At 44.2% G+C, this 25,669-nt stretch overlaps 1 protein-coding gene across 1 annotated transcript in view; it reads left to right on the top strand.

Annotated features, from left to right (window-relative positions):
- Nucleotides 1-8,489: 8,489 nt before the first annotated feature.
- The window catches only part of PTGFRN (prostaglandin F2 receptor inhibitor), a 72,567-nt gene continuing 55,387 nt past the window's right edge, over nt 8,490-25,669 (top strand). Inside the window, exon 1 of the mRNA XM_064469229.1 lies at nt 8,490-8,792. Coding sequence (XP_064325299.1) covers nt 8,729-8,792 — 64 coding nt within the window. The 5' untranslated portion in view covers nt 8,490-8,728. The remainder of the gene's footprint in view (nt 8,793-25,669) is intronic.

Consider the following 25,669-nt stretch of genomic DNA (forward strand, 5'->3'; position numbering starts at 1 on the left):
TCTGAATGTGTTTCCTTGCTTGCAGTTCCCTGCAGTCAGAGAGTAGGCAAGGGGAGTTTGTGCTGTAGTTTACTTTGTGATGGCTTCTTTCAGCTGTCCTGGTGAACCACAGGATCAGCAGACACATTCCCTGTGTTGCCAGTATAGGAACACCTTCTAAGAGTGAACAACCTCAAGGATGCAAGATTTGCAAAGGCGCAGAAGTATGGAGGAGCGTACTAGCAAACTGCAGAGCCCCCAGCTGATGGTTCACCTGAAGGTCTGGGGTGAGATACAGCTTCTCTGAGAAGTTAGCATCTGAGTTGCTTCCCTGACCATTATCCAAGGCTCAGAGAAGTGCTGGATGAGCTGATGATCCAAAACACTGCAGGGTCAGGAGCAAAGTGCCAAACTAGAATCAATGAGGCCTTATGTAGACGCTCAAGAAAAACAAGCCAACCAGTGGATTTGCAGGCAGACTGTAACAGCTTGTTATCTGATGTCCCCTGGGCACAAACACTGAGACATCTGCAGTTTTTAACCCTTTTTCTTTTTTTTCCCTCTGCTGGCTCAATAGCTAGTTAACTGGTCATCTGATGTGAAGACAAAACAGAGGGAAGAAGATAGCAAATTGCAATAGGCAGGAGATGCTGGACTATTAGGATGCCAAAGGGACTGGAAGTAAAATAAGTACACAGGTCGCTTTGCTCTCCTTTATTATTTGTGCATCAAGCTCTCAGAGTTTGTTTCTGGAACTCTGTTAAAAGCAGAGGTTTCAGTTTTCCAGCTGTCACCGAACTTTTATGTTAGTTTTATTTTGCATGTATTTTGCATCTCTAATCTCTTTGCTTGGCATTGGAAGTTAGAAACGAACCTGAAAAACCACATTGAAACTTCACTGACTTTCCCTGATTTTTGTCTGAGAACCCAAAGCTTTCTTCGTATCACCTCTGCCAGTCCCATCGGGGGAGGGAGGACCCCCAGAAGACAGACTTCTGGATCGTCCTTTGGTCTGAGATCTCTGCTCCTTGGGACACAGTTACTGCACTAGCTTATACCATGCCTCTTTCCTGTTTCTAGGCTCTCGTTAATAAAGAGTATGCCCAGATAGTCAGATGGGGTCATGATCACCAGCCCCAGCCTAATCTCTTAATTAACTCATGTTAATATAAATGCACTCAAAAAGATTATTTTAGCCACAGTGTTAAAGAAATTAGAAGTCCTCTCTTGAAGAGACAGCGTGTTTCTTCTTTCATGGTTCGGTATAGTGACAACACTGTCTTGCTGTATGAGAAGGATTTGCCACATCCTATGGTGCTCACTTCTTATCCCTGGATTATAGATTATTTTAAATCAACTCAGGATAATAGGTGACAGCTCAGTGTATGTTATGTGTAGCATTTCAGCCTTGCACAGACATAGACCTCCTGGCTTCTAGTTTCTGTAATTTCCGTGTCTCAGAATAGCCTAAAGTCAAGGTTGGGTTACGCACCTTGTGTAGTAGAAGGCAACAGTATATGAGGTTCTGGGACCTGCCAGAGAAACGCACTGTTACTACTTCTGATTTAATCTGATTTATCCTCATCACATGGATGTCCTACTCATTGCAATCAAGGTCAGAAGAGGATTTGAGCCTGGTTTTGATGTGGGAAGACAGAAGTCCCACAGGTAAAAAACACAAAGAAGAGCTAACCTCAGATTGACTTTAGTGAAAAAAATGCAAGCCCCAAAATGGAGCGTAAATGGACTGCATCAAAAGAGTGAATTTGGAGTAGGGCGAGAATTGTACCTGCTCATACTATAAGCAGAGGCTCTCCCCTCCCTCATGACTTCAATTTTGCCTAGGAGAATCCATATAAAGACAAACAAATGCCAACAGAAATGCTCTATTGTTTTCCTTCTCTGTTTCTAATGAAAACTGTTCCTTTAAAACAGAGCAACATCCTCCCCTATGATTTTTGCAGTCACGACGCAGAAGAGAGAAAACCTGAAAGCAAAATTGACTCCTTTTGATTTTTCCTAGTTCAAGAGAGGAGACATGCCAGTGGGAAAGAGAACAAAAATCATACCGAGTAAATCTGGATTTTAAACTGCCTCTAATGATCAACAGCAATCATACAACTATTTATTTCCAATTTTATAGTTTCTTTGTGTTTAAGCTGACAGCAGATCTTTAGTTCAATATTTGGTCTTTCTTACCTAAAAATGTGTGTCTTTTAGATCAGTTCTTTAATTATTCACTTCTGTAGGAGTTCAGACAGCAAGTTGTTGGGGGATAATTTTGTCATATACTGCCTTAGGATGTCCTTTCAGTTCACTAATTCTTTAGTTGCTGATGCTCAGTTTGGTCCTAGAGATCAAATCCTGTTTGCACTGAAGTTGACAAGAAAATGTCCAATAGTTTGAACAGGGTGTTGATTTTATCCTTACTGCTCATGCCATAGTGGGAGCTGCCATGACATCTAGCGCCAAATCTTTAATACCCCTCTAGTGCTTTGAAGCGCAGCCCCTCATATTGGATAGTAAGCATTCACAATTTCAACGAAAAAGCAAGGGAGGGGCTACTGCAGCCCTGCTGCTGGAAGTTCAAAAGAGAGGCATGAAGTAGGAGGATGTCTCATTTATTGCATAACAGGTTGGATAACATTTTTGCATATGGCATCAGTGACATGGATGTGCAACCCACAGCCACAGCCAGGTCTCTGCAACCTCCCTGTTTCCCGGTTATCATGGCTCTACCCATCATTCAGGCAATATCTAGAGATATGCTGCTAAATCTGTACGTTTGCATGGAAATGTCACAATACATGGGTTTTTCTCCTCATATGTTTAGTGCTCAAAAATTCCATCAAATTCAACAAGAACTCAGCATGTAATATAAAGCAGCTGTTTATGAGTGTTTAAGTAGTTAGGAACCAAACGTCAGGCAGAGAGATTTGAAAAATTTAGTCAGTCTTTGAATGAGTGCTCTATTGAAAGGAGTCTAGTCTAAAAACGCTCATGAAGGCTGAGAGTTTATGATGTAAAGAAACCTGTAGCATGTGGTGTGTGCTTCCTACTTTTCCTGGATTTCATTATGCCTTCCTGCCTCACAGAACAGCTGTAACATTAAACCCATTGAAATTTGTAAAGTGCTTAGAGATCCACTGAAGGGAGGCAGTAGAGGAGTAAAAGGTACTCAATTTTCATTGCTATTATATTGGTCAAGATAGTTTCCAGACTGTCTTCATAATGAAAAAGAATAAATAACTGCAAATGTAGAATCTTTCTGTGCTCATTAATAAGTATCTTTTGCGCTGTGGTGGAGGAGGATCTCCTTAAAGGAGAAGGTGAGTGTAGATTTGAAGATTTGAATTCATATTTCAATACCCGTCTTAGGGCCATGGCTTGAAGCATCAAGGTGTGCTTTACGAGCGCATGAACACTATCCAGGTCTACTGGAATTTGAATAATAGAGGCAAATAGTTTGACCATTTTCTCCTGTCAGATTTCAACTGGATTTTCAAATAAATCATTCACCAATATTTTTTCCTCATGATTTGGTTAGCTCAATAGCCAGCTGAACAATATTCATCAAATAAATTACTCACTTTCCCCCCATCAATCTGCAAATAATTTATTCACAAATACTTTTTACATGAGGCAGCCAGCTCTAGCCTGGACAAATCAAGGTAATTTCCTACTCTTTTGATCAAATGCCAGTAGGACTTTATCTTGGACAGCTCAATAGAGACAGGTTTTAATGCATAATACATAATGGGTAAACTGAGTTTTTCACAGTTCTTTGTGAGCTTTCTGCTATTGCCCATATTTCTGTTCAACTACTAAGAGAGGAATGACAGAGGGGCATATATTTTCCATCCAGGTATGCTCGGAAGCATTTCACAAAACCAAACGTACAGCTTTGAGGGTGTAGGGCTCATGTCAGCCACAACCATGAAGGGGCAGCCCCTTGGCTGGAACATGCAAGCTATTTAATAAAGCAAGGGGAAATTTAACAAGACTTGAGGCGAGGAAATGAAGATGAGTATTGTGCCTGCTCTGAAACACAAAGGGAACCTAGAGGCAGAATGAAATTAAGCAAGGTGGAATTTGGCCAGCAGGCTGGGGATAACTTCCCTAGTTCTTGAAAAAAGGGTCTTTAGTGAGCAGCCAAGAAACAAGATGGCACATCCCCATGGAGATGCCTCCAGGACAACATTCACACTGTGGTTCCCTTTCCTTGGGGTTCTCATGCAAGCAGTTTGGAAGCCACAGTCCCCTGCCTGCCCTTAGTGGCTGTTGTATTGCTGACGAAGCCGTTGAGCATGGCCTTACCTGCCTGCCTGCCTGCCTATGGAGAACTTAAGGCTGCCAAACACCAGCAGCAAGGGGCCTCACATAGCTCATGCAATGGGACCAAAAGATTTCTCCAGTGCTTAAGGTTTGCAGCCAGCAATCCGCACTGCACGTGAGCAGCACTTTTGCAGCCTCTGCCATTAAACAGGGTGCTGGGTCCTTGTCAGGGTGGGTCCTTCTGCTGTTGGTTGGAGGTATATGGGACTTTTGAATGCTGTTTGCCCCTACACTCCACACTGTATGTGGGCCCACTATGCAGTTGACTTGACTTTGTTCTCTGCCTCTCAGGCAAGAAGGTGAGGAGAACAAAAGTTGTTTATCCATGTTGGTAGAACAAGAGTTGTTTATCCATGTTTGTCATGAGAGAAACTTCGCAAAAGCCAGCAAGTATATGTTGGAGGCGTGGCACAAGTAGGGGGTGGTTGCACGTGGCTTTCTTTAGGATCAGTGTGTGCTCATGTTCATGTTCATGCACATATGTGCATGCATTTTACTTAATATAATCCTTCAATCTTAATCCTTCCCTGAGATTCTGTTGACTAATCTAGTTCCCCCAAAATGAGAGATGCCTTCAGCCTATGCATTATGCAGAAATCTAGGTATGCAGAAATGTAGGCAAACATTTCTGCAACATCATCAATAAATGAATTATATGTGGTATCTACCCAACAACAACAACAACATGCTAAACACTGAAAGTCAAACAGAATGCCTTCCAACAAGCAACTGACCACATATTTACTCTGCATCTCATAAATAAACATGTAGAAAGCACAAAAACAGAGGAAGATATTTGTCTCGACTTTATACTTGGAGAAAGCTTTTGGCTCAGCCTGGCTTTCATAGCTGAACTATACAAAATGGAATTGGCAAGGGGGAAAAATGACATAATCACATATATGTAACAATCCATTGAAAGTAGGACACATAAAAAAGAGAAGAAAATAGGCTTTGAAGGAGAAGGTAGACTAACTCAGCGGTCAACTTCAGGCCTGCTCTTTCTGTCATCTATGCTGGCGATTTATCAGCCTCAGAGAAACGTTTCTCACATTGAATGAGGGATCTCAAACACCTGCTTAAATTGTCACAACATTACAAAACATATTTTAACACACCCTGCTGCAAGGCAATATAGTGAAGAAGGAAGAACATCAGTGATGAACGGCAGAATAAAGATGCTTTCTTGGAAAATACAGATGCAGAAAGAGACTTGGGGATTCAACGTGGGTAATGGACTCCACATGCTTTTTGTGCGGTGAAGGCAGTTAATGGTCTAATTCCATTTTTAGATATGTGAGAAGGGGAAAACCAAACGACGACTGAGAAATGATTTTTACCCTGTGCTCAGCATGTGTGTATAGACCACAATGACATTGTATCCAGGGTGGGTGCTGTGAGTGAAAAAGCACTTAGAAACATTGGAGAGTCTGAAAAATGCTGCAGTAGCTGAAACTGAATCTTACAACGTGAGGCTTCAAAGAAAACAATCTACTCAGTTTAGCAAGGAGAGGTGACAGGAGCACCATGTATGTTACTTATCCATGAAAATGGGATGGATGTGCAGTTTTGTAGACAAAGGCATAACAAGTTCTGATGTCTCAAAGTTGAAGCTAGACAAATTCAACCTTGAAAGAAGCAATTTCCTAGCAGTAAGGATAATTAAACATTGGAATTAATTAGTAGGTGGAGTAAGGCACTTGCCATTATTTGGAGTCTTTAAGACAAGATGTGTTACCTTTCAAACTTACTTTGATCCAGCTGCTGGGGAAAAAAAATCTATGGCTTGTGTATATGGGTCAGATTAATGGGTTACAGTGCTTCCTTCTCTCTGGAAGTCTGACTATATGGGAGGGAAAGTGGTTCTTACTAAATACAAAGTAAAAGGATGAGGTGACACTTGTTGAGAATACCACATACCATAAGTTAGGACAGCAGGGGTTTACTTATTCTTTTTACCCGTGTAACCAACAGTGCATAGCAGTGGTAAAGTAGATGCTGGTGGCTGGCAGTTACAGTAAGGGCAATAGGGAGTTCCAAATTGGACAGTCATAAGGAAAATCTTTCCAAGGACATAATGAAAATCATGAAGTCACTGCTGTAACTTTTCAGCACTGTAATTTAGGTCATGGACTGGTGATCCTCAAGTAGCAACAGAGCACAGGAAATAGGAAGCACAGAGCAAACGGGGACTGGGGCTGCTGCAAAATCAGTGGCCTTGTGCATACAGTGACCTTTGCATCCATGACAACATCCATGCATACGTATCAGGATTACTGCTTGCAAGGCTTAAGAGGCACAAGGGAATATATTTTCAGGACTAGAGTTTGATGAAGGATCAGCAGTTTAACCAGCATGACAGAAGCTGACCAGTAAGAGTGAGAGATCTTCTAACCTGTTTTCTGAATTTGGTGTAAGGGACACGTCTTGGTTTGCAGAAGTGAAGTTTTCCACTGAGGATAAAAAATGTGTTTGAATGCTGGCCAAAGCAGGAGGTAGAGCAGAATGATCGGAAACAGGTAGCAAGAACAAACAGGCATATGAGGGTATTGTAAACATAGATGAAGACAGTCTTGTTTTGTTTGGGCAGCCCTTTCTCAGTCACGCTTGTGAATTCAGCCTCATTTGCCGTTTGGGAGCTTGGAGAACTTCAGTGTGGAAAGGACTAAGTGTCCCCCAGGTGCCTTGCAGCTGCAGCTCTGCAAAGAGATCTAGTGTGTGCAGGAGCTCAGGTAATTGTCATTGCAGGATGAAAGTTCTCATCAGTTTTAGGAGGGTCTCATTTCATTCCTATCAGACAACACCCTCTCTCCCATAAAGCATTACAGGATTAATAACAAAGTCCAACCTAAAATCCAGCCTGATTACCATGTTCAGTTACGAACACGGCATGCACTTCCTGCTAGCGGGAGCAAACAACCTCGCCCAAGCCAAGGCATGCTCAAGACCAAGGTGCGCTGCAGATGCTAGAATAAAGCCTAAATCAGCCATTTTGTGCAGGAGGAGCAGCCCAAAACTGTGCATAAGCTGTGGAGATTCACCACACAGAGAAACGCGTAGCATGGATCTGGCTACACCAAACAGCAGAAAACCAGGTAGCCCAAAGGGAGCCTGGGCAGCAGACAGCAAAATGCACACAAGGACAGCACCGGTTTATGCAGTTAGGGTGGCAAGGGGATTGAAAGAGCGGATAACTGTCCAAGTTACTAGACAGCAGGCCTGCGCCTCAGTTCTTTGTTTACACAAACAGGAAATTAAATCCCCGAGCAAACAAAAATCTCTGTGAGCAGGCTGGCAAGAAAGGCAGCAAGCAGCAGCATGACTGCCGTGCGGGAGCAGCCCCTTATTAAGTGGGAACACAGGCAGGGGAAAAGAAACCCAGTCCCAAAATAGGGCAGCGCTGTTTGTGGTGTGGCTGCCTAGCATGGGTGGGAGGAGAGGCCCCATCCACACACCACCCGGGGCAGAGGGTGTCTGCCACATCTCCCCTGGCTGGGCACTGCCCCTGTTCTCCCTCTCCTGACCCAGGCCGGAGCCTCGGTCTGACTCCTGACCCCACTGCTGCCACCTGTGCCCATGGAAGGGCAAGGGACACGAGTGGGCCCACCCAGCAGTGAAACTATGCGTGCATGGATGGGTACGTGAGTGGACCCTGCAGTTAGGGCTGCGTGACCAGGTGTGAGGGAGCCTCCGTGCTGGGGGTGTGTGTGTGGACCAGCAAGCAGCCCCCGGCTGGGGTATGTGGGGTGGGACAGAGTGATCCCCCCCACGTCCACGTCTCTGCGTGCCGGTTCTACGTGCGGGGACCCTGCGCTGGGGCGGGGTGTCTGTGAGGAACGGGGGCATCAGCGGACCCCCACGCCGGGCGTAACCGCGTCTGTGAGGACACGGACGCGAGTAGACCCCACCGCACCGTGGCGGATCACGGATGGCCCCGCAGCCCGGGCAGGACTGACTCTATGGCGGCCCCGCGGCGCGGCGAGCCCTCCTCCCGCCGGGGCACCGGGGCTTTCCCAGGCCACGTGTGCGGGCCGGCCCCGTGACGCCGGGAGCGGCGGGCCAGCACTGCCCTGCGGGCGGCCCGGTTAGGCGGGGGGCTCCCGCCCCGCTCTACCTCCCCTTTAAGGCGGTGGGGGCCGGGCTGGGCCGGACCCCCGCACCGCCCCCGCTACCTGCGGGCGGGGACGCGCGGGGGCGGGCGCTGGGGAAAGTTTGTCTCTGTGGTTGGCTGCGCCGCGCGGCGCGGCCGGTCGGGGCGGGCGGGCGGCTCCGTGTGCTCGCAGGGCAGCGGGGAGGCGAGCGGCCGGCCGAGGATCGTGCTGCCGCCGCCGATCCCCGGGCGAGGTCGAGCGTGTGCGCCGGCCATTCCCCCGCCTCCTCGCGTAGGGAGAGGCACCCGCGCAGCCCTGCCAGTATGGGGCACCGCGGGGAGAGGGCGTCCCGCCTGCCTCTCCTTCTCCTCCTGCTGCTGCTGCTCGGTGAGCCCGGGGGGTGCGCGACCGGGGGCAGCGGGGAGGGCGGCTGGCGGGGCCGGGCTCGGCCACCTCGCCCGCAGGTAGCGAGTGAGGGCGGGTCCCTCGGCGGGGAGGAACAGCCCGCCGTGCCGTGCCGCGCCCGCCCGAGGCGCGGAGGAGCCCCGCCGGGACGCTGCCCGCCAAGGGACGGCGGCGGGCCGGGCAGCGCCGCCTGCCCGCCGGGCTCTGCCGCCCTCGCGGCTGGCCGGGCCGGGGCCGCCGCCGCCTTCGCTTTCTCCCGGCCCGCCCGGGGGCGTTAACGGCCGCCGCAGCCCTAACGGCCACGCAGCCCCCCCCCGCTGCTCCCTCCGAGGGCCGGGGCGCGGATTGCCGCCCGGAAACTTTAAGGGGCCCCCTCAGAACGTGGGTGGCGCGCGGGGGGTGATGCCTGGCGTGGTTCCCCGGTGAGAGGGGTTCCCACGGGCGGCCGGGGTAACGTGACGGTGTCGCTGGCCGTAGTGGCTCTTGGTGCGTGGGCTGTGGCCGCTCCGAGGTGAGGGCGGTGAAATGTCACCTCGCAGGGGGTGAAGTGACGCCTTTCGGGGCCGAGGGGGTGACACCTCTCCCGTTTGCCCCCGGAGGGAGGCTGCGGGAGGGCCCCACGCCCCGCGTGCCGACAGCGGGAACCCGGGTCCGGCGGGCGGGCGGGCGCTGTGGGGGGAGCGATGCCGCCTCTGCCCTGGAGTCCTGCTAAGAGATAACGAGTAATTGTGGAGGTGATGCTTTACGCCGCGCTCACGTAATTGTGTAGCTGTCGTTAGCTTAGCGTGGGGCATTGTTCCTTACCGGTGTCAATGCCGGCCAAGCAGCGTGCAGAAATAAAAGACTGTAGCAAGAGCTACACAAAAGGGAAAAGGGTGGGTGGTAGGCTTTGGGGTTGTGCCCCCCCCCTTTTTTTTTTAACACTTTCTTCAAATACATCTCTTGTAACACTGTTAGCAGTAGTGCCCCTGAAGTAGTAGTGAGTTTAACTGGAGAACAAGAAGATGGTTTAGGTAAGACGGTTATATGTAGTATTTAAGCGGTTCTGTCTCATCTCTGTGCAGCCAGAAGTACTTTAGGTGCTGGCGGGTGAGCATGCCCCACAAATTACCGCATGCAGTTCTTGGTTGAGAACACTTGACTAATCGGAGGTAGTGACCGGGAGCCTTTCCCAGATTTGGGGTGGAAGGAGTGAGTAACTAAACGGTGCCCCAACACCATGGTGCAACGCTTTTCTTTAAACAAAACTCTTATTTGCTGACTTAGTTTGTGCTTGTATTTTTGACATTCCTATGACTAATTCTTTTTTTAAAGTCTGCCAGAGCACTTTCCTTATGGTTTGGCTGTTGAATCTTTCATAGCCAGGTCTGCAGAGCAGATAGTTACAGTTGAAAAGTCAGCTTCCTAAACCTGGGCTCATCCCAGTCTGTTTCCTGAGGCTCCTTGCAGACAGTGAGGCAATCAGGGCAGAGGGGTGTCTATCTACAAGTCAAAATCCTACCACATAAAGGTGTCTACTCTACTTTCTCTTACTTGTAGCTGAGGCTAGTAACTGCGTTTATCTGTACAATATAGGCATTCTGCCAGCTGGGGAAACAGTGGAGAACTTGAGAGAAAACCCTCAGTAGTTCGTGTTTAGAAACAGAAAGGGAATACAGTTTTTCAAGAGAATGGTTTAGTAGGACAAGTGGAAAATCAGGACTCCCAGATACTCAAGGTCATGCAGCAAACAGTACAACTAGTTTTACAACAGTAAAAACTATTAAGGGTGATATGCAACAGGAAACTTTTTTCCTGCTTAATTCCAGACAAAACAGTTGCGAGAACTTAAAATGTGCCTGCACAGATATCTGGCCACTACTGTTCATGATATGGTTTGTCTGGATGTTCTGAGTTGCCTTTTGGGGATTTTTTTTTTTTTTTTTTAATTGGAATAGTGCTGTTAAAATTGAAAGTGCTTTTGTGAGCATAAAAAAAACCAAACCCCTAACTTTTTCAGTCTTACTTGTAGGGTGTGTTGCGGTGGGGTTATCTTCTGATAGAATTACTTGGTAGCTTCTATGAAATCCTCAAAATGTTAAGAGGTTGGGAATACGCTGTTCCTCGCACTCTGGATGGCAAAAGTATGATTCTGTGACCATGTGTTTCCTAGCAGCTCTGCAATAGAGAGACGGGTTGGGGCTTTTTGTTAACTGATGTGCTGCAAGTGTTGAGGAATTCTTGTATAAGGGAAGTGGAGGGAAGGAGTTGAAGCATAGAAGAGTTCATCCCTTGTGTGTACTTAGACTTGATCGTTTTGTTCAGATCTTTATGAGATAATCCAGCAAAAGGATGCAAATGGCTGAAGTATTTGGCTGTGACAAATAAGAATGTTTTCTGATGTTTTAAGAATGTTTTCTCCTGGATCCAGCGCAGTTATAATCTGTTTAGTAAGGAGATTGTGGATCCTGATATTAATTAAGGTTTAATCTAGGCTCTCTCTTTTTTTCCCTCCTTTGGTGTGGTTAGATCCTGAGAAGAGAGGGCAGCATGAGGGCATTTTGCACTGCTGTTGCCTGTTTTATGTGTGTTTTCATTCTGCAGTCAATCTGCCTATCAACCTGTGAAATGCTCTGGAAACCAAAACATCCCTCCTAGGACAAGACATCCAAAAAACAAAACAGGTGTCTGGTGGTTACCAGGGCTCAGACTGCAAAGTAAACAGTAAGCCTTGCAGCTCATGTATTTCTCCCCCTGCTCGCCCCCCCCGCCGGTTCTTATTTGAGTTTCAAGGTAAGAATTTCAGTGTATCTGAAAAAAGCTGTTTTTTGTTTTAAGTACTATGGGGCTTGAGGAGAGCAGGCACTCAGTAGATCCTGGGGGAAAACCATTGATGATGGGTTTCCCAGAGATGGCCTTTTTCTTACTAACATTTAGACCTGTGTGACACTCGCTGTTTGCTATGATGAAAGTCAGTTCCAGCATGCCAGATCCCCAGGAGCCTTGTCTATACACAAATAGAGTTGTTTCCTATAACTCATATCTGAAATTCTTTATTGGTTTTTTTTGTCTTTTCTTCAGAAGCTACAACAATTAGTCATTTAAATCAAGGTTTAATTCAAGCTTAGCGATAGAAAGCTTTTGGTAATTAGTATAAGTTATTGTGATCATGGACTTCAAGGAGAAGCGTGCTTTAATCTTTCCCTGCATTTGCAGCTAAAGTGAAAGCATTAGAAAATGGGAGAGCCTCAAGGTTTAGGGCAGGTAGATGATGTAAGGATGATTGCCCACGGAGCATTCAAGGTGTGTTAGAGTGGAATCTGCTTCCTGTTCCCTTGCTGGTGCCTGCTCACCTGCTGGTGAGCTCCCGGCTGGTGCTGGTGGCCTTTGCCTTCTCTTGGAAAAAGGCAGGCTCAGATCCTCAGTGGTGCTTGGAGGAGCTGACAGCTAGACCTGCCTGTCTCTATAACTTTAGGGACGGTTGAAAAGGTTCCCAAAGGTGAAATAGCAACAAACCTGTCCTAGTCTTAGCAGCTGCAGACTGCTAAGGCAGTAGATGCACACAGTGAGCACTGGAACTGGGCTGGTGAGGGACTGAAGGGCAGGTGGTGTCACGGAGGAGGAAGCACTTTCCTTGTGGTTTTTGCCATGCTGATTTATTTTCTTAGTGAGTAGGCTGTGGGAATATGTGGGAATCAAAGGGCAAACACTGTAGCGAGTGTTTTTTTCCTTTACATCCTGTGTTCTTTTGGGTGGGCAAATGATAGCTTAGTCACCTTTTTGGGCTCTATTGCATCTTTGTAGGTTCCTGTCCAGGGCTCCTTTTTAGGAAGTCTGGGTGCTTTTTCTGAAATTCTTTGACCTTGTTCTCCAGGTTTCTCAGTTGCCACATTTCAACATAGCAACAGCTTGCTCTCTTTAGGTAGCCTCTGTTGTGTTTGGCTCTAATCCCTGAACTAAGGTGTAAACCTGCCTGAACAAGATTTGAAGTAAGCAGTAGGGGTGATTTAAAAATGGAGTCGCATGCTTGATTAGAGGGGAATGCACTTAAGAAATAATATATATCCATCGTCTAGCTGTATAAACATTCAGGGACATTTGAGATTTCAGCTTTCACATCTAATAAATTTATTAGTTGCTTTGTTTTTGTAGTTGTTTTTGTTGTTGTGGTTTTTTTCCCCTCTGGTCTCCATAATCCTTGTCAAACTCTTACCTGCAAAACAGACGTGTAATTTTTTAGCAGGGAAATGGTTACATATCTCAGTCAGATACTTTTAGAAAGTGAACATTTTAATTGTCTGTGTTTATGCCTTTCACTGATATATTTTTATTGTGTGGAGTGTTGAGTTTTAGAAGGCAGGGGAATGGACACATTGTCTGAAAATGTGAATTCTTTCTGATTATGTATAGAGATCAATCACCTGAAAGTTAAGTTGGAAAGAACTTGAGGAAAACATTACTAACATGAGCTGAGTCAAAGTAGGTGTTATGTCAGTGTCTCTCAAGGTCTCTAGCAGTTTTGAAAGAAAGGTATTAGGTGGAATATAAGGTAAGAATCTATGTCATAATACAAAGAAAAATACCTTTTAATACTTTGCTTTTGGATTCTATTGGAGATGTTGCAGTTACTTCCCAGGCCCCTGCTAGGCATCCTGCTTTCTTAGATCTGCAGTGGAAAGTGATAAAATCTGTTTTCTAGACCTGTAAGGCAAAATTGTCTAGGGATACAAATGTTTCAATTTCTGCCTGAGAATAATAAGCAGTATCCTGCATGACCCGAGTTCCTAACCTTAACAAGGTACCCCTAAACTAGATCAAACAAGAGAGGGAGAGACTGTAACAAGCAGTTTTTGTCTGGGTTGTTAGTATCTCCTGCCCTAAAGAAGGAATGAGCTTGTATCAATATGATACTAAGTTCTCCAATTGTCCAGTTTTTTTGGCAGTTGATGCTTTAGAAAACCTAAAATTGTAGCTTTCTTCCAAGGCTCGAATACATGTTGAGAAGGGATTTAAAAATAATGAGATAAACTCTTAATATACCTTATGCTTTAGGTTTTGTAAGGGGCAAAGGAATAAAATCAGATTCAGACCAAACTGCTTATGGGATAGGATGATCTGAAAAATAGCTGCTCCGATGCCAAAAACATTGAATAATGTCTTTCTAGATCATCAGTGTATCTAAAATAAGCAAGACAGAAGTTATGGAACTTTAAAAAGTTTCTTAGTCTTTTGAGTTTCATATCAGAAACTGGCTTATTCATTTACATGTAAGCTTTCATAATGGTAAAGCATAACTGATTTCTTCTAACTGAAGTCTGAGACAAAAAAAGGATGTGTTTTCTTCTGGAGCTGGAAGAGGTTTCAAAGCTGGGTTTTCAGTGGAAACCATTATCAACTTTAACTATGGCATTCTGACTAAGTTTAAGACAAGCTAGGTAGAAGGTAGAACCAGTGTCACTAAATGCCTTTGAGTCTTGTAAAGTTATAAAGCAGTATGGTAATGCTGGTAGATATGAGTTGATATAATTGCTGTGGGGGACTACTTGAAACTTGTTGTAGAGTGTTGTAGTCAGTGCTGCTCTTCATTACACTAGATGAGGCAAGTTGCAGGGAAAGTCTTATGTGACAGGGTCTGATGAAGCAGCCTGGAGAACAATATCTTTTGTACTCTGCAATGGCAAAATACTGCTGCAGAAATATGAAGAATTGCTGAAGCAAGCTAAAGTATTTGACTAGTGATAATCTCTATGGCCAGATGGAATTTGCGTGGATGCTCTAAAGGATCTGAACTCTTAGCTATGGGAAGAATAGGTAAGTATGACACCGAGTCCTAGACAGGATTTCCTTTAAAAAGGATCTGAGGATGGTTTTTTGAATTAATTGACTTGTGAACTTCAGGAATGAGAGCTAATTAAAGACTGGAGCTCCCAGGCAAGCTGTCACAGCTGCTGATAGGCACGGCTGCCAGCAATGCCTGTAGTATATCTGCTTGATACTTTTTGTTATAAGGGCCATCTCTTAAATTGTTTGTTATTCTGCAAGACTTAGGCATTCATGCTGAAATTTTCTGGGCTGGGTGTCTACCACAGGTTGACTTTTTTTCTTAGGAAGTACATCCCCACAGATCCGCAGAAAAGCTCCAGTATTTCCAACTGTTACACTTGGGGTGGGAGCAGGTAGAAGCAGCTTTTTTATTTTTTCCTTTTTAATTCTCGCGTGTTCTGGCCAATTCTCCCTCCTCACTCTTGAACAAATAATAATCTCAGCTGCTAAGCTGAAGTTCTAGCACCTCTGTGCTTTAGAGCAAGAGCTGGAAGTTTGGAGGGTTAACTTCATCAAGAATGTGGCTTTTGCTGTTCTTCTGAAAAACGTCCAAATTTGGCCACATTGTAAGACTTGGAAAAGCATCAGTTTGTAAATGCTCGTTAGGGAATTAGTCTCAGGTCCCTAGAGAAAGCATTCTGTCATTGCTTTTAAGGTGTCAAAGGATTACAGCTGGAATTGGGGATGGAGAAGTGGAAGCCTCCTTTTTGTTCCGGTTTCAGACTTCCGTAAATGTGTTGTGAAGTCCTTTTCTCTTTTTTTTTTTTTTCCCTCTCCTTTTTTGTCTTCGCCTTTCTGCCAAATTGTCCAGTGCTGGAGCAATGTGCTGGTCTGTACTGGATCACTGATCATATCTGCTGTGAAAGTCTGCTGCTTGTAGTACACAGTATATATATCATCTTTCTAATATGTGGCTTTAAAAAAAAATCAATGTAAACTTTATGTGTGGTTTTTAACTTTTGTTCTCTGGCTTCAGTTCTTCTCTCAGGCTTTTTCCCAGGTGTCCCCCATTGTCCTTTACTTCATGCTGGCTGTAAAACTGCTCCTGCAAAAACCAAACAAAAAAACCCCCACCAGTAAAGAACTTATGCCACTCTTTCTGTTTAACAGGCATGATTAGTCTGGACTTGCCTTTCTGCCGACTTTCTTAAAGATGTGGTTTAGCTATGCTGCTTAGTGCTTGCTTCATGACTGCAATTTGCATGCTTTCATGCTTTGAGTCACTCTTTTCTTGGCATATCAGTAGCTGTTAAAAAGAGTTTGGTGGAACCATTACTGGGGGTCATGTTGGTTAGCAAGAGTCCAGTTCTGACAAAAGCTAGCTATGCTTAGGTTTGACAGTCTTAAAAAGAGTAACTGCCAATGTAAAGGACTTTGTTTCCATGCATGTTCCACTGTTGGCTCCAACTGCAGAGATTTAACGTTGTGTTTCAGTCGGTCTTTGATGCAGTGTGGCTACGGGGAATCTTTGAGCAGGCTGTAACAGCATTGTTCTCCTACACGCATTAAAATGATTGTTGCAAGAGAGGCATCCACAGGGACCTCTGCCAGCTTCTTATTGATGTGTTCAGTTTCATCTATTGACACACTACCCTTCATTATTACACAGTGAGTCCTGTGGCAGTGGAATTTGCTATTAAATCTGCCCTGCAAAAGAGAATTGGCAGGAGCTGCTTTTAAAAGCACTGTGACCCCTGCGTTTGCAAAGAATAGCTTCTAAATACAAAACAGATGCTGAACTAATAGAGGATGCTTCCGAACTTTTCAGGGTAAGAAACATAATAATTTTGAGAAAAATTCAGAATTCACATTATTTGTGAATAATAATTTAAGTACCCTTTTTTCCAGAAACATGTGTCTAATCAGTACATGTATTCATTTGTGCTTGAATACAGCAAGTAATACTGAGATGAAAATAGGCAATTATTTGTTAATGGAAACTGTTAACAAAGGCAGTGAAGGGTTAGTCTTTCCATCCATGCTCTAATCCTCTTCCGAGTGCTATAGGGTGGCTGGAAGAGGTGATGCATCTTCCTTTGCCTTTTGCCATTGCCACAACATATTTTGTGCTTTCAGAGCACTACCCGTAATATTTACCCAGATGTTACAACCTCCACCATCTCCCAAAAGAAACATGATGTTCTTTAGAAGCCCAGTGGCGTACTGTGTATTGGGAGGTGGTGTCAGTGGATGGAATTTATGTCTATGTAAAGAGCCTTTTTGTTGTACGTAGAGTGTGCTTGTTCTTATTCAGTTCATATGGAGATTTAAATTAATGTGGAGGAATAAGTCTATTGCATCAACCTTGTTTCCTTTTGATCTCAGGGTTTGGTTCTAGACAAGACATGCTGTAACTCTTAGCTTAGAGAGCTTAAGTGCTTGGAGCAGGCTTCATTGGTGAGAAAATAAAGAGCATGACAGCTTATTGGAGACAAAAAAACCCCACTCTGTGTTGGTCCAGAGGTGGGAGGGAGCAAGGTAAGCCTGGGTCTTTTGTGTCTAGTGTGCATACAACCCTGCTTTGTGATGAAGTTATTGAAAAAGCCCTGGTTGCTTGCAACTGTATTGATAAGCACCTGTCGATAGTTGTAAAGCTGCTGACATCCCTAGGTTTGTGGGTTTACTTATTTATTAAAAAAAAAAAGTTGAGAAAATAGCATATATAGACAGGAGTCAATGGGCACAGAAGTGTGGCTGTTGCTAGAAATTAGAGCTGAGGGAAGGAAGGTGAGGAGAGAGCACTGGAGCAGGACACACTTCCCAGAGACAACGGGAAGTAGGGGAATAGCCTGTTTAAAATGGAAGAATGAGTTAAAGGTGTATCTGTATGAGATGGTGGTGTTGGGCAATTATCACTAAAAACCAGCCTTGGTAAAAACCACAAGTTTCTCAAAGGCCCTACAAGCAAATCTTGAAATACCCTGGTTTTATAAGCAAAGTTTTTGCTCACCACTGGCAGGTAAATGGAATATCTAACTGTAGACTCCTGCAGAGTTTAAAACAAGGGCTGAAGCTAGATGCATGTGGCTGCAGGATGTGCTGTGGCATCTGAATTGATGCTGGTGTCTGCCTTTTGAGTCTGAAAGGGAGAGTGTGGGGGGAGGCTGCAGTACTCTGAATAGAGTTACTGGGTGGGGATGTCCTTCCAAAATAGCCAAAGAACAAATGAGACTTCAGATGGTACCCTTGTTCCTGCTCGTGACCAGAGGGTGCAGGGAGTGATTCTGTGAGTGTGCCTGTTCCAGCCTTTGCCTCATGAACCTATAAGGATCAATGGAGACAGGCCAAAGCTAATTAAAAAGGAACTGTTAAAGGTGATTTAAAGTATTTCTCACTGACCCTCCTCTTGGCGTGAGCCATCAGCTTTTGGTCTGTATGCATATAGAGAGATATTTCTCCCAGTCTGAAGCCGTAGAGAGACAGTTATCTCTTTGTGCATCTGGGCAAAGGCTAGTAACGTACAGATGGATGCAGAGCAGATGCCCTGGGCACTTCTGTACCCAGACTTGTAAGGTGGGTCCTTTCCTTGCTTTAACAATTCCTGCCAAGAATAAGAAACTAGTCCCCTTACAGTGCTTCTATGGAACATGCATATGACATCAAAGTAACTTGCTGGCTTCTCTGTTTACTGTTTTGTCACACTTCTAGTATTGGTGCATTGGGGTGAGAACTTGCTTTGCATATATGGGTTTGGCCAAAGTCCGGAGTGAATACTGTTTTCACATGAGTGACAGTCTGGGGTCAGCAGTAATCCTCCAGTGTCAGGGTTGCCTCATTGCTGTAGGATCTTGCTTGCAGTCCAAAGTGGGACTTTGGTCAAGTGACTGTCATAAGTACACAGATGTTTCTTGGAATTAAAGCCCTGCAACTGAGGTTTCCACCTCAGGGGAGGCTGCTAAGGCGAGTCTTACTATGACTGCCACTTGGGCTGAAACAATGTGTTCAGAGAAGCTGTTTGCTGGGGAGGTGATCAGTGGTTGGGCTACAGGGTGAACCTTGAAGAAGAGCAGGCATGGGGGTGGGAGGATGTTCGGAGGTTTTGGCAGGGAGGAGGCAAGGGACCAAGCTGCAGATTCTGTGAATGGCATAGTGATGAAGAGCACTTCCTGCTGATGATTTTTTTTCAGCTTAGTCTGGTGGCATAAGGTCTTTTTTTGACCTTGGGTACACAGGAGGGGGGATAAAAAGAGAAAATGCTGCCTGGGGTACCTGGGTGTGAAGAGAGGGGCCATGGCCTCATAGAAGATCTAGCAATGACACATGCTGGACCCCCTTAGGACCCTTTCCTTAGGACCTCTGTGCATTAAATGTATTAAAGGCCTGTTAAAAAGACTAATTAGGTATTCTTTTTCCCCTGCGTCCTTGCTTTGGTGTCAAACTCTGATGTTGACAGGGTTAATGTGATGGACAGCTCTGGGCTTGAAGCCTTGCGCTGAATGTTGGAGGACAAAGATACCTGATACAAGGGCCCATTTTGTGAATTGGTAGTGGAGGACAGCTAGTCTCAGGGAGTTTGGTAATGTGAAGCTAGAGCTTTCCACTTTTTAGTGTGGGTATGAATCCAGCCTTGTGTCTACCTTTTGCTGGCCCTGTGTAAAATGAATTACTGATTTTGCTTCAATTGAATGAACACGTCTGCTGGCCTGAGGCCTGAGCAAAATAGCATAAGGTACTTGGTGGCATTCTAGTCAACGTAGTCGCTCCCTGAACAAGGCTTGAGTGAGCTTGGTACCCAGTTTCTGATGCAAAACAACCAGATGCGTGTCGACTGTAGCTGACACATGCACATGGATGCTGCCGAGGGGACAGCCCTGTTTGCCCTGTTCTTGACTGTTTTGTTCGTGTGGGTGAGCAAAGAACTTTGGCCTTCAAAGTTATTTGAGTGCTTCTCAGTGCTATGTAACATCATCAATTCTCTTGGTACCTCCCCATCATTTTTTTGTTTTTACACGCATTATAAATGTGAAAGGCTCATGAATTGATGATTGCTTTCAATACATACAGTCAAGGAATTTTTTTTAGCTTGTGGTCATTAATGCCCTACCTTTAAGACCTCCATGTAGTCTTAGATGTGTGCTACCAGATTATGACAAGAAATATCCTGATGATTGTTCCTGAATTTCTCACAGGCAATTGCATGTACCTACTCATTTGTAATTTGATATAAAATTTGCTCCTGAGTGTTACATTTATCCTGTTTAAAACAGATCTCTAGGACTTCCTCAGTGGCAGTAGGGTGTATGGGTAAGTCATGCTGGGTTTGGACGCTTAATCTCTAATGATGTGCAAAATGGAGCAAGTACGGCTACCTGTGTTCTTGTTCTACTGTGGCATTCTTCAGAGATGGCAGGTTCTTACCCTGAGTGTAGCTTGGACGATTGGTCAGAGCTTGCAGGGATCTGCAGTCCTCTGCTGCAGGAGCCAGGGACAGTCTTCTACCTAGCCTGCCTGTACTGAGGTGGTTCTCCTTTTTCTTGAAAAAGATGGCATGCTTGCTTTGTGTTGAAGTAGATAAGGGGCAGTGATACCTGCTGGAAAACTTGAACAGCACTCATTTAGACAATATTGTGCTTATCTGGTGGTATATACTGTTGGCATTTTTGGGAGAGTGGAATCTCTCTCTCCCTCTTTCAGACCATCTGTTTCTGTGCATGAAGTAATCTTTTGCCTGCTTTTTTTCTTCCATTTGAATCCACTTCTACCTAAACACTTTTCTTTGCAATATCAGAAAGATGAATGATAGCAAGGATTTTGTCCAGTCATCTTGGGTGTTTTGTTCTGCAGGAAAGTCACTATCGGTAGAAGCATTGGAGTGTATACTTCTGATAGGGCAGAACTCTGAGAGGCCGTGGGACTTGAGCTGAGTTTGAACTCATTGATACAGGATGATAGCAAAGGTATGACTCTGCATGTGAAACTTTACAGAGGTTCCTTGCTGCATCTGTCCCAGGAGAAGGACCTGTAGGCCATCTATTCTGACTGTATCAGCTGGTATAATGAAAGCCTCTAAAGAATATTGCTTTAGACCACTGTGGTTACATAAATACTGCTACTAGATTATACAGTTATTCTGTGACTTGAAGCTATAATTCTGATGATTTCTGCCACGTGCATGCTGAATTATGCATTGCATAGAGGTCCTGTCACAAGTCCTAAGTAATATCAAAACTGGACTTTAACACCAAGTAAGCTCTAAAAATTAAATAGTTGGCAGACCATTCTTTGAATTTATGATGATAGTCATATAGAAATTCCACTGTCCATTTTTGGATTTCCACCCCCACAGCATCATCTGAGTGTTGTACAAGGATTTTTATGTTGAGATAGAAACTAATTGGAATGAGTTAGTGTTTTCTTTCTCTGTCCTTTGACATTTCTGGCATTTAAGGAGGAAATAGGGACAAACATTTAACCGAGTGACATCCAGGCTTAGCAGTAGCTTGTGAAGGTAGGCTTTGGAAGTCTGTCCTTTTTTCTTCCCTTTTACAGACAGAATTTAAGAAGTCCCATTTTGAACTTTTTCTGCAGGATGTTTCTTGTAACTCCAGTACTGTCTTATGGTCTTAGTCTGGCTTTGATGTCTGCAATTCAACATTCAACTGTTGCTCATTTCCAAAAAAATATAAAAATGCTGAAACAGTCCACAACAGTAATGCTAAATTTATTATTAGCTTCCAGTGTTGACATTCAAGGACGCAGCTTTTACCTCTGAAGTTGTTTCAGGCACTCTGCAGATAATTTATAGTCTTGGCTTACAATACATCTGCTTGGGTGAGTTTCACTCAGAGTTTGGGCTAAACAGTGCAAAATATATATCCTTCTTATAGAAAATAGGATTCTGATTATAATCTCAGTTCAGTTCTGCTGCTTTTAAAAGATGATCGTTTCAGTGATGACCAGTTGACTGACCATGCCTGTGACTCTTCCCTAGTAGTCAGCAATGTACGTACCCTTTCTTAAAGTGCTTATCAGCTAGGAATAAGAAGTGTGTTTGCTGATTTACAGCACCATGCCTGAGAGCGTTCTTTTTCCAGAGACTTTGTAATCTGAATAACGTGATGTGAGTACAGCTTTATTAGAATTGTAAACTCCCATAATGACTAGAAGGGAAGAATACATCCGCTAGGCAGATTAATGAAGATGGTTCTTTTCATCAGTAGCGAGATTATTTCAATAGGATCTCAGAGAATTCTGGGAGATCTCACTGGTTGTACTGAGCAACTGTAGGTGATGAACAGGCAGTGAGTTTCTTGATGGAACTGCTAATAGGTGAAAATACAGTAGCATGAACAGGGCAGGCAAAGACCCAAATACCTTAAAATAAACTGCCCAGGGAAGATAATTACTCAAGTGTTAAACTGATTTAAAAAAAAAAAAATCAGCTCTCTTCAGCAAAGAGGATGTCCTTTTATGGTAAAGGCAAAGAGTGCTTCTTTTCAATCTAGGGACAGACTTGACTTTTGTACTTTAACACTTCCTAGCAATCTCTTGTCCAAGGCTTGCTTATTCCTTGTGAAAGAGACAAAGATCTTGAAATAATGTGTTTTGTCTGGGGAAAGGCAAAACTTGATCTAGTTGTGTGCTTTGTACCCTGCATTTTGACTCTTGGTAGGCTTAGGCTATAAAACTACAAACAGTGGAGGCATTTGTAGGCTGCTCTTGCATTGCATTACAGCGGGTGCTCTTCTGCTTGAATTCTTTGAAATGTCTTAATTTGATGTTGTGGATTTTAACTGGTTTAAGCTCCTGGGAAATGCTTTTCAGATCATTAATCTCTAAAAACCTGTTCTTATTTCTGAGAAATTAAGTAGGGAGTCAGTAGTTGAGGTGAGAGGAAAGTTGTATAGTTAACTAGAGCTCCGTAAATGCTGCATGTACCTTCGTCTATTTTGGTCTTTACTAGCAGCAGGAGTGCCTTCTAGGTACTTTGTTAATTTTTTATAACGGTAATAATGCTGTTTGCTCTCTAATGATAAACAAACTTTGTTATAGGATAGTGCTGTTAACATGATTTATGCCTGCCATCCAACAAGAGAGCTAAATGCAATTGATTTTGAAATGTAGTAAAATGAAAAGCGAGTAGGGAGTATGAATAGTCCTTTGAAGCTTTAAAGTACAAATTTACAAACAATGAAGAAATTAAGAGAAATGAACAATTTTGTTGTATTTATGTACGAAGGGCTTGTCAGCCTTTTTGTTATGGTTCTTAAATTGTTGTGTATTGCTGACATTGGACATGGCTAGATGCAGAGCTGGGAGGAGGATCCTTTATTTTTAAGCCAACCAGTCAGAGAAGTCTGACTACATGTGTACTACATCTCTTTCTGAGTATTAATGAAGGCATAACTCCTTTTCTTTAGCCCACTGGGGCTTAGATATAACACTGGCTTTTTCAAGCAATGCTATCTTTTCAGATGTTAGCATCAAGCATGAGAGCCAGGGAAATTTCCTGATACTGCCCAGCATTCAGTGTCTGTCTTGCTTATCCTTTTTTGTTAAAAGGTTTGTGAGATCAGGCTTTCAGTTCACTTTTTTGCAGCCTGAGTTCAGGCCGAAGTGCGAGATGAGCACCTCTTGGGTATAGGTTGGTGTGGTACAAATGTATTTCACATTTCTGTTTTCCTCCTGTTTTCTTGCATATGGTTTTGTGTTTTGCATTTGTATTCTGAAGGATATGTCAGTTCATATTGTCTCTGGTGCTAAGGCTGCGTGAACAGGTCTCCTTGACTTGACATGGATTCCAGGATACGCTCAGATCAGGTATCTGGGCTTCTTCTGCACACTGGACAGCAATGTTTCATGCTCCAACTTTGTGGGCCTAATCAGAAGTACATCTGTGGAATTTTAGTTCTTCTTGGGCATTGAGTACATACATCTCCGTTGTTACCTGAGGGCCCTTTGCCCTTGAGTGAAGGGGGCAGTTCAGGGAGACACCTGTTAGCTAGAAATCTCAAAGGTGCTTAAAAGGTTCTACTAAGAATCTTCTCTCATATTTTAGAAGTGCGAACTGCTAATTCTAGTGTCTGTGGCCAAGTCCATCTACAGCTTCCCAGGGGAATTTTAATACCCTTGACTTTCTAAATTGTTGGTGTACTTTTCACTTCTGTTCTTGTGTGTCTCTATATTGTGTGGTGTTAGCTGCTGTGTTTGCACCAGACAAAATTTCTGTTTAGTTGATGTTAAAATAGTTTCTTTGCTTTAATACTGTGGCTGGTAGAGACTTCTGAGACTTAGTCTGCAGTGCACTATTGCTTTTGCAGTGGGTTTTTGGAACTTGCAATGTTGTCTTTAGTTCTTATGCTATATATGTGTACCAGTTCAGGATCCAGAAAATGGTTGGCATGCTCTCTTTTGGGATGAAGTTTAGTTGCAGAGTCTTTTGTTCTGTTGAACAATGTACTATGGGACATAACTGTTCTTCCCAATGTAACAAACATGAAGAGGTCTAGGGTGAATGCAATCTGTTGTCTGTTTCAATGTAAGCTGATTAGAAGTGTTAGTTACTGAATAATTTCAGGATATCCAAGCTTCACCTGAATATTAACAGTTACTTATTTTGTATGTAGGTTGTCTTATAGTGTAACCTAGAACAGCTCTGCAATGAGGCTGGAGCAGAAAAACAATTAAGCATTTTCCCTCTGGGTGTCTTTCAAAAACTGTATTCTCCTCCTGCTATTTTCATGTCATGTTGGTTCTCTACCCACCTTTATCTTGTTTCATGCTCAAAAGGGTTCCCTCTCTTCTGATTTTCGAGAGTTCCTTGAAAATTCTGTGTCCTTTCCTTCCCTTTTTTGTCTTTTTTCTCACTGCTGGGCATAGCCAAGTCATCAGACTGGGTGCCACTGAGGAGCAGCAGTAGTAAAAGGGTATTTCCTCCAAGCTCTTACTTCCTAAAGCTGTAGAAAGAGGGGGAAGGCTGACACCAAAGAGCCATTCAGCCTTGTCTCTTACCTCTGACAGTGGCCAAGAGCAGATGCCTAGGGACGAGTGACCTATTACTATCCTAGTGTATCATCTCATGATGATCTGCAGCTTGGAGGCTTCCTAAGTTAGAGGTGGTATCTTCGTGTTTAACTTTGGATATGTTCTCCAAGAGTTTGCTGGCTTATGGGTGTTGCATTTGGCTACCTCTGAAGTTTCATTTTCTGAAATGTTCTGGGTGATGATGCATATTAGCTGATCTCTGACTGTGTTAAGTTTCCCTTCCTCTTCTATTATCTGTGGTGTTGACCTTCCTATACACAGCATGCCAATGACAGCAGCAAAGTAGATACTTCTGAGATACATTTCTTAGAAGTGGGAATAAAAGGAAACATCTTAAGATGTGTATTTCATAAAATCATAGAATTGTTAAGGTTGGAAAAGACCCTTAAGATCATCCAGTCCAACTGCTAAACTATCACTGTCAAGTCCACCACTAAACCATATCCTCAAGCACCACATCTACCCTTCTTTTAAATAGCTCCAGGGATGGAGACTCGGCCACTTCCCTGGGCAGCCTGTTCCAATGCTTGACAACCATTCCGGTGAAGAAGTTTTTTCTAATGTCCAAACTAAACTTCCCCTGACACAGCTTGAGGCCATTTCCTCTCATCCTATCGCTTGTTACTAGGGAGAAAAGTCTGACCCCCACCTCACTACAACCTCCTTCCAGGTAGTTGTAGAGAGTGATACGGTCTCCCCTCAGCCTCTTCTTCTCCAGACTAAACAACCCCAGCTCCCTCAGTCGCTCCTCATAAGACTTGTTCTCTAGACCCTTCACCAGCTTTGTTGCCCTTCTCTGGACACGCTCCAGCACCTCGATGTCCTTCTTGTAGTGAGGGGCCCAAAATTGCACACAGTACTTGAGGTGTAGCCTCACCAGTGCCGAGTACAGGGGCATGATCACTTACCTTCTCCTGCTGGCCACGCTATTCCTGATACAAGCCAGGATATCATTGGCTTTCTTGGCCTCCTGAGCACACTGCTGGCTCATGTTCAGGCAGCTGTCAGCCAACACCCCCAGGTCCTTTTCCTCCAGGCGCTCTCCAGCCACTCCTCCCCAAGCCTGTAGCATT

This window comes from Phalacrocorax carbo, chromosome 1, assembly GCF_963921805.1.
Source record: "Phalacrocorax carbo chromosome 1, bPhaCar2.1, whole genome shotgun sequence".
Classification (NCBI taxonomy): domain Eukaryota; kingdom Metazoa; phylum Chordata; class Aves; order Suliformes; family Phalacrocoracidae; genus Phalacrocorax; species Phalacrocorax carbo.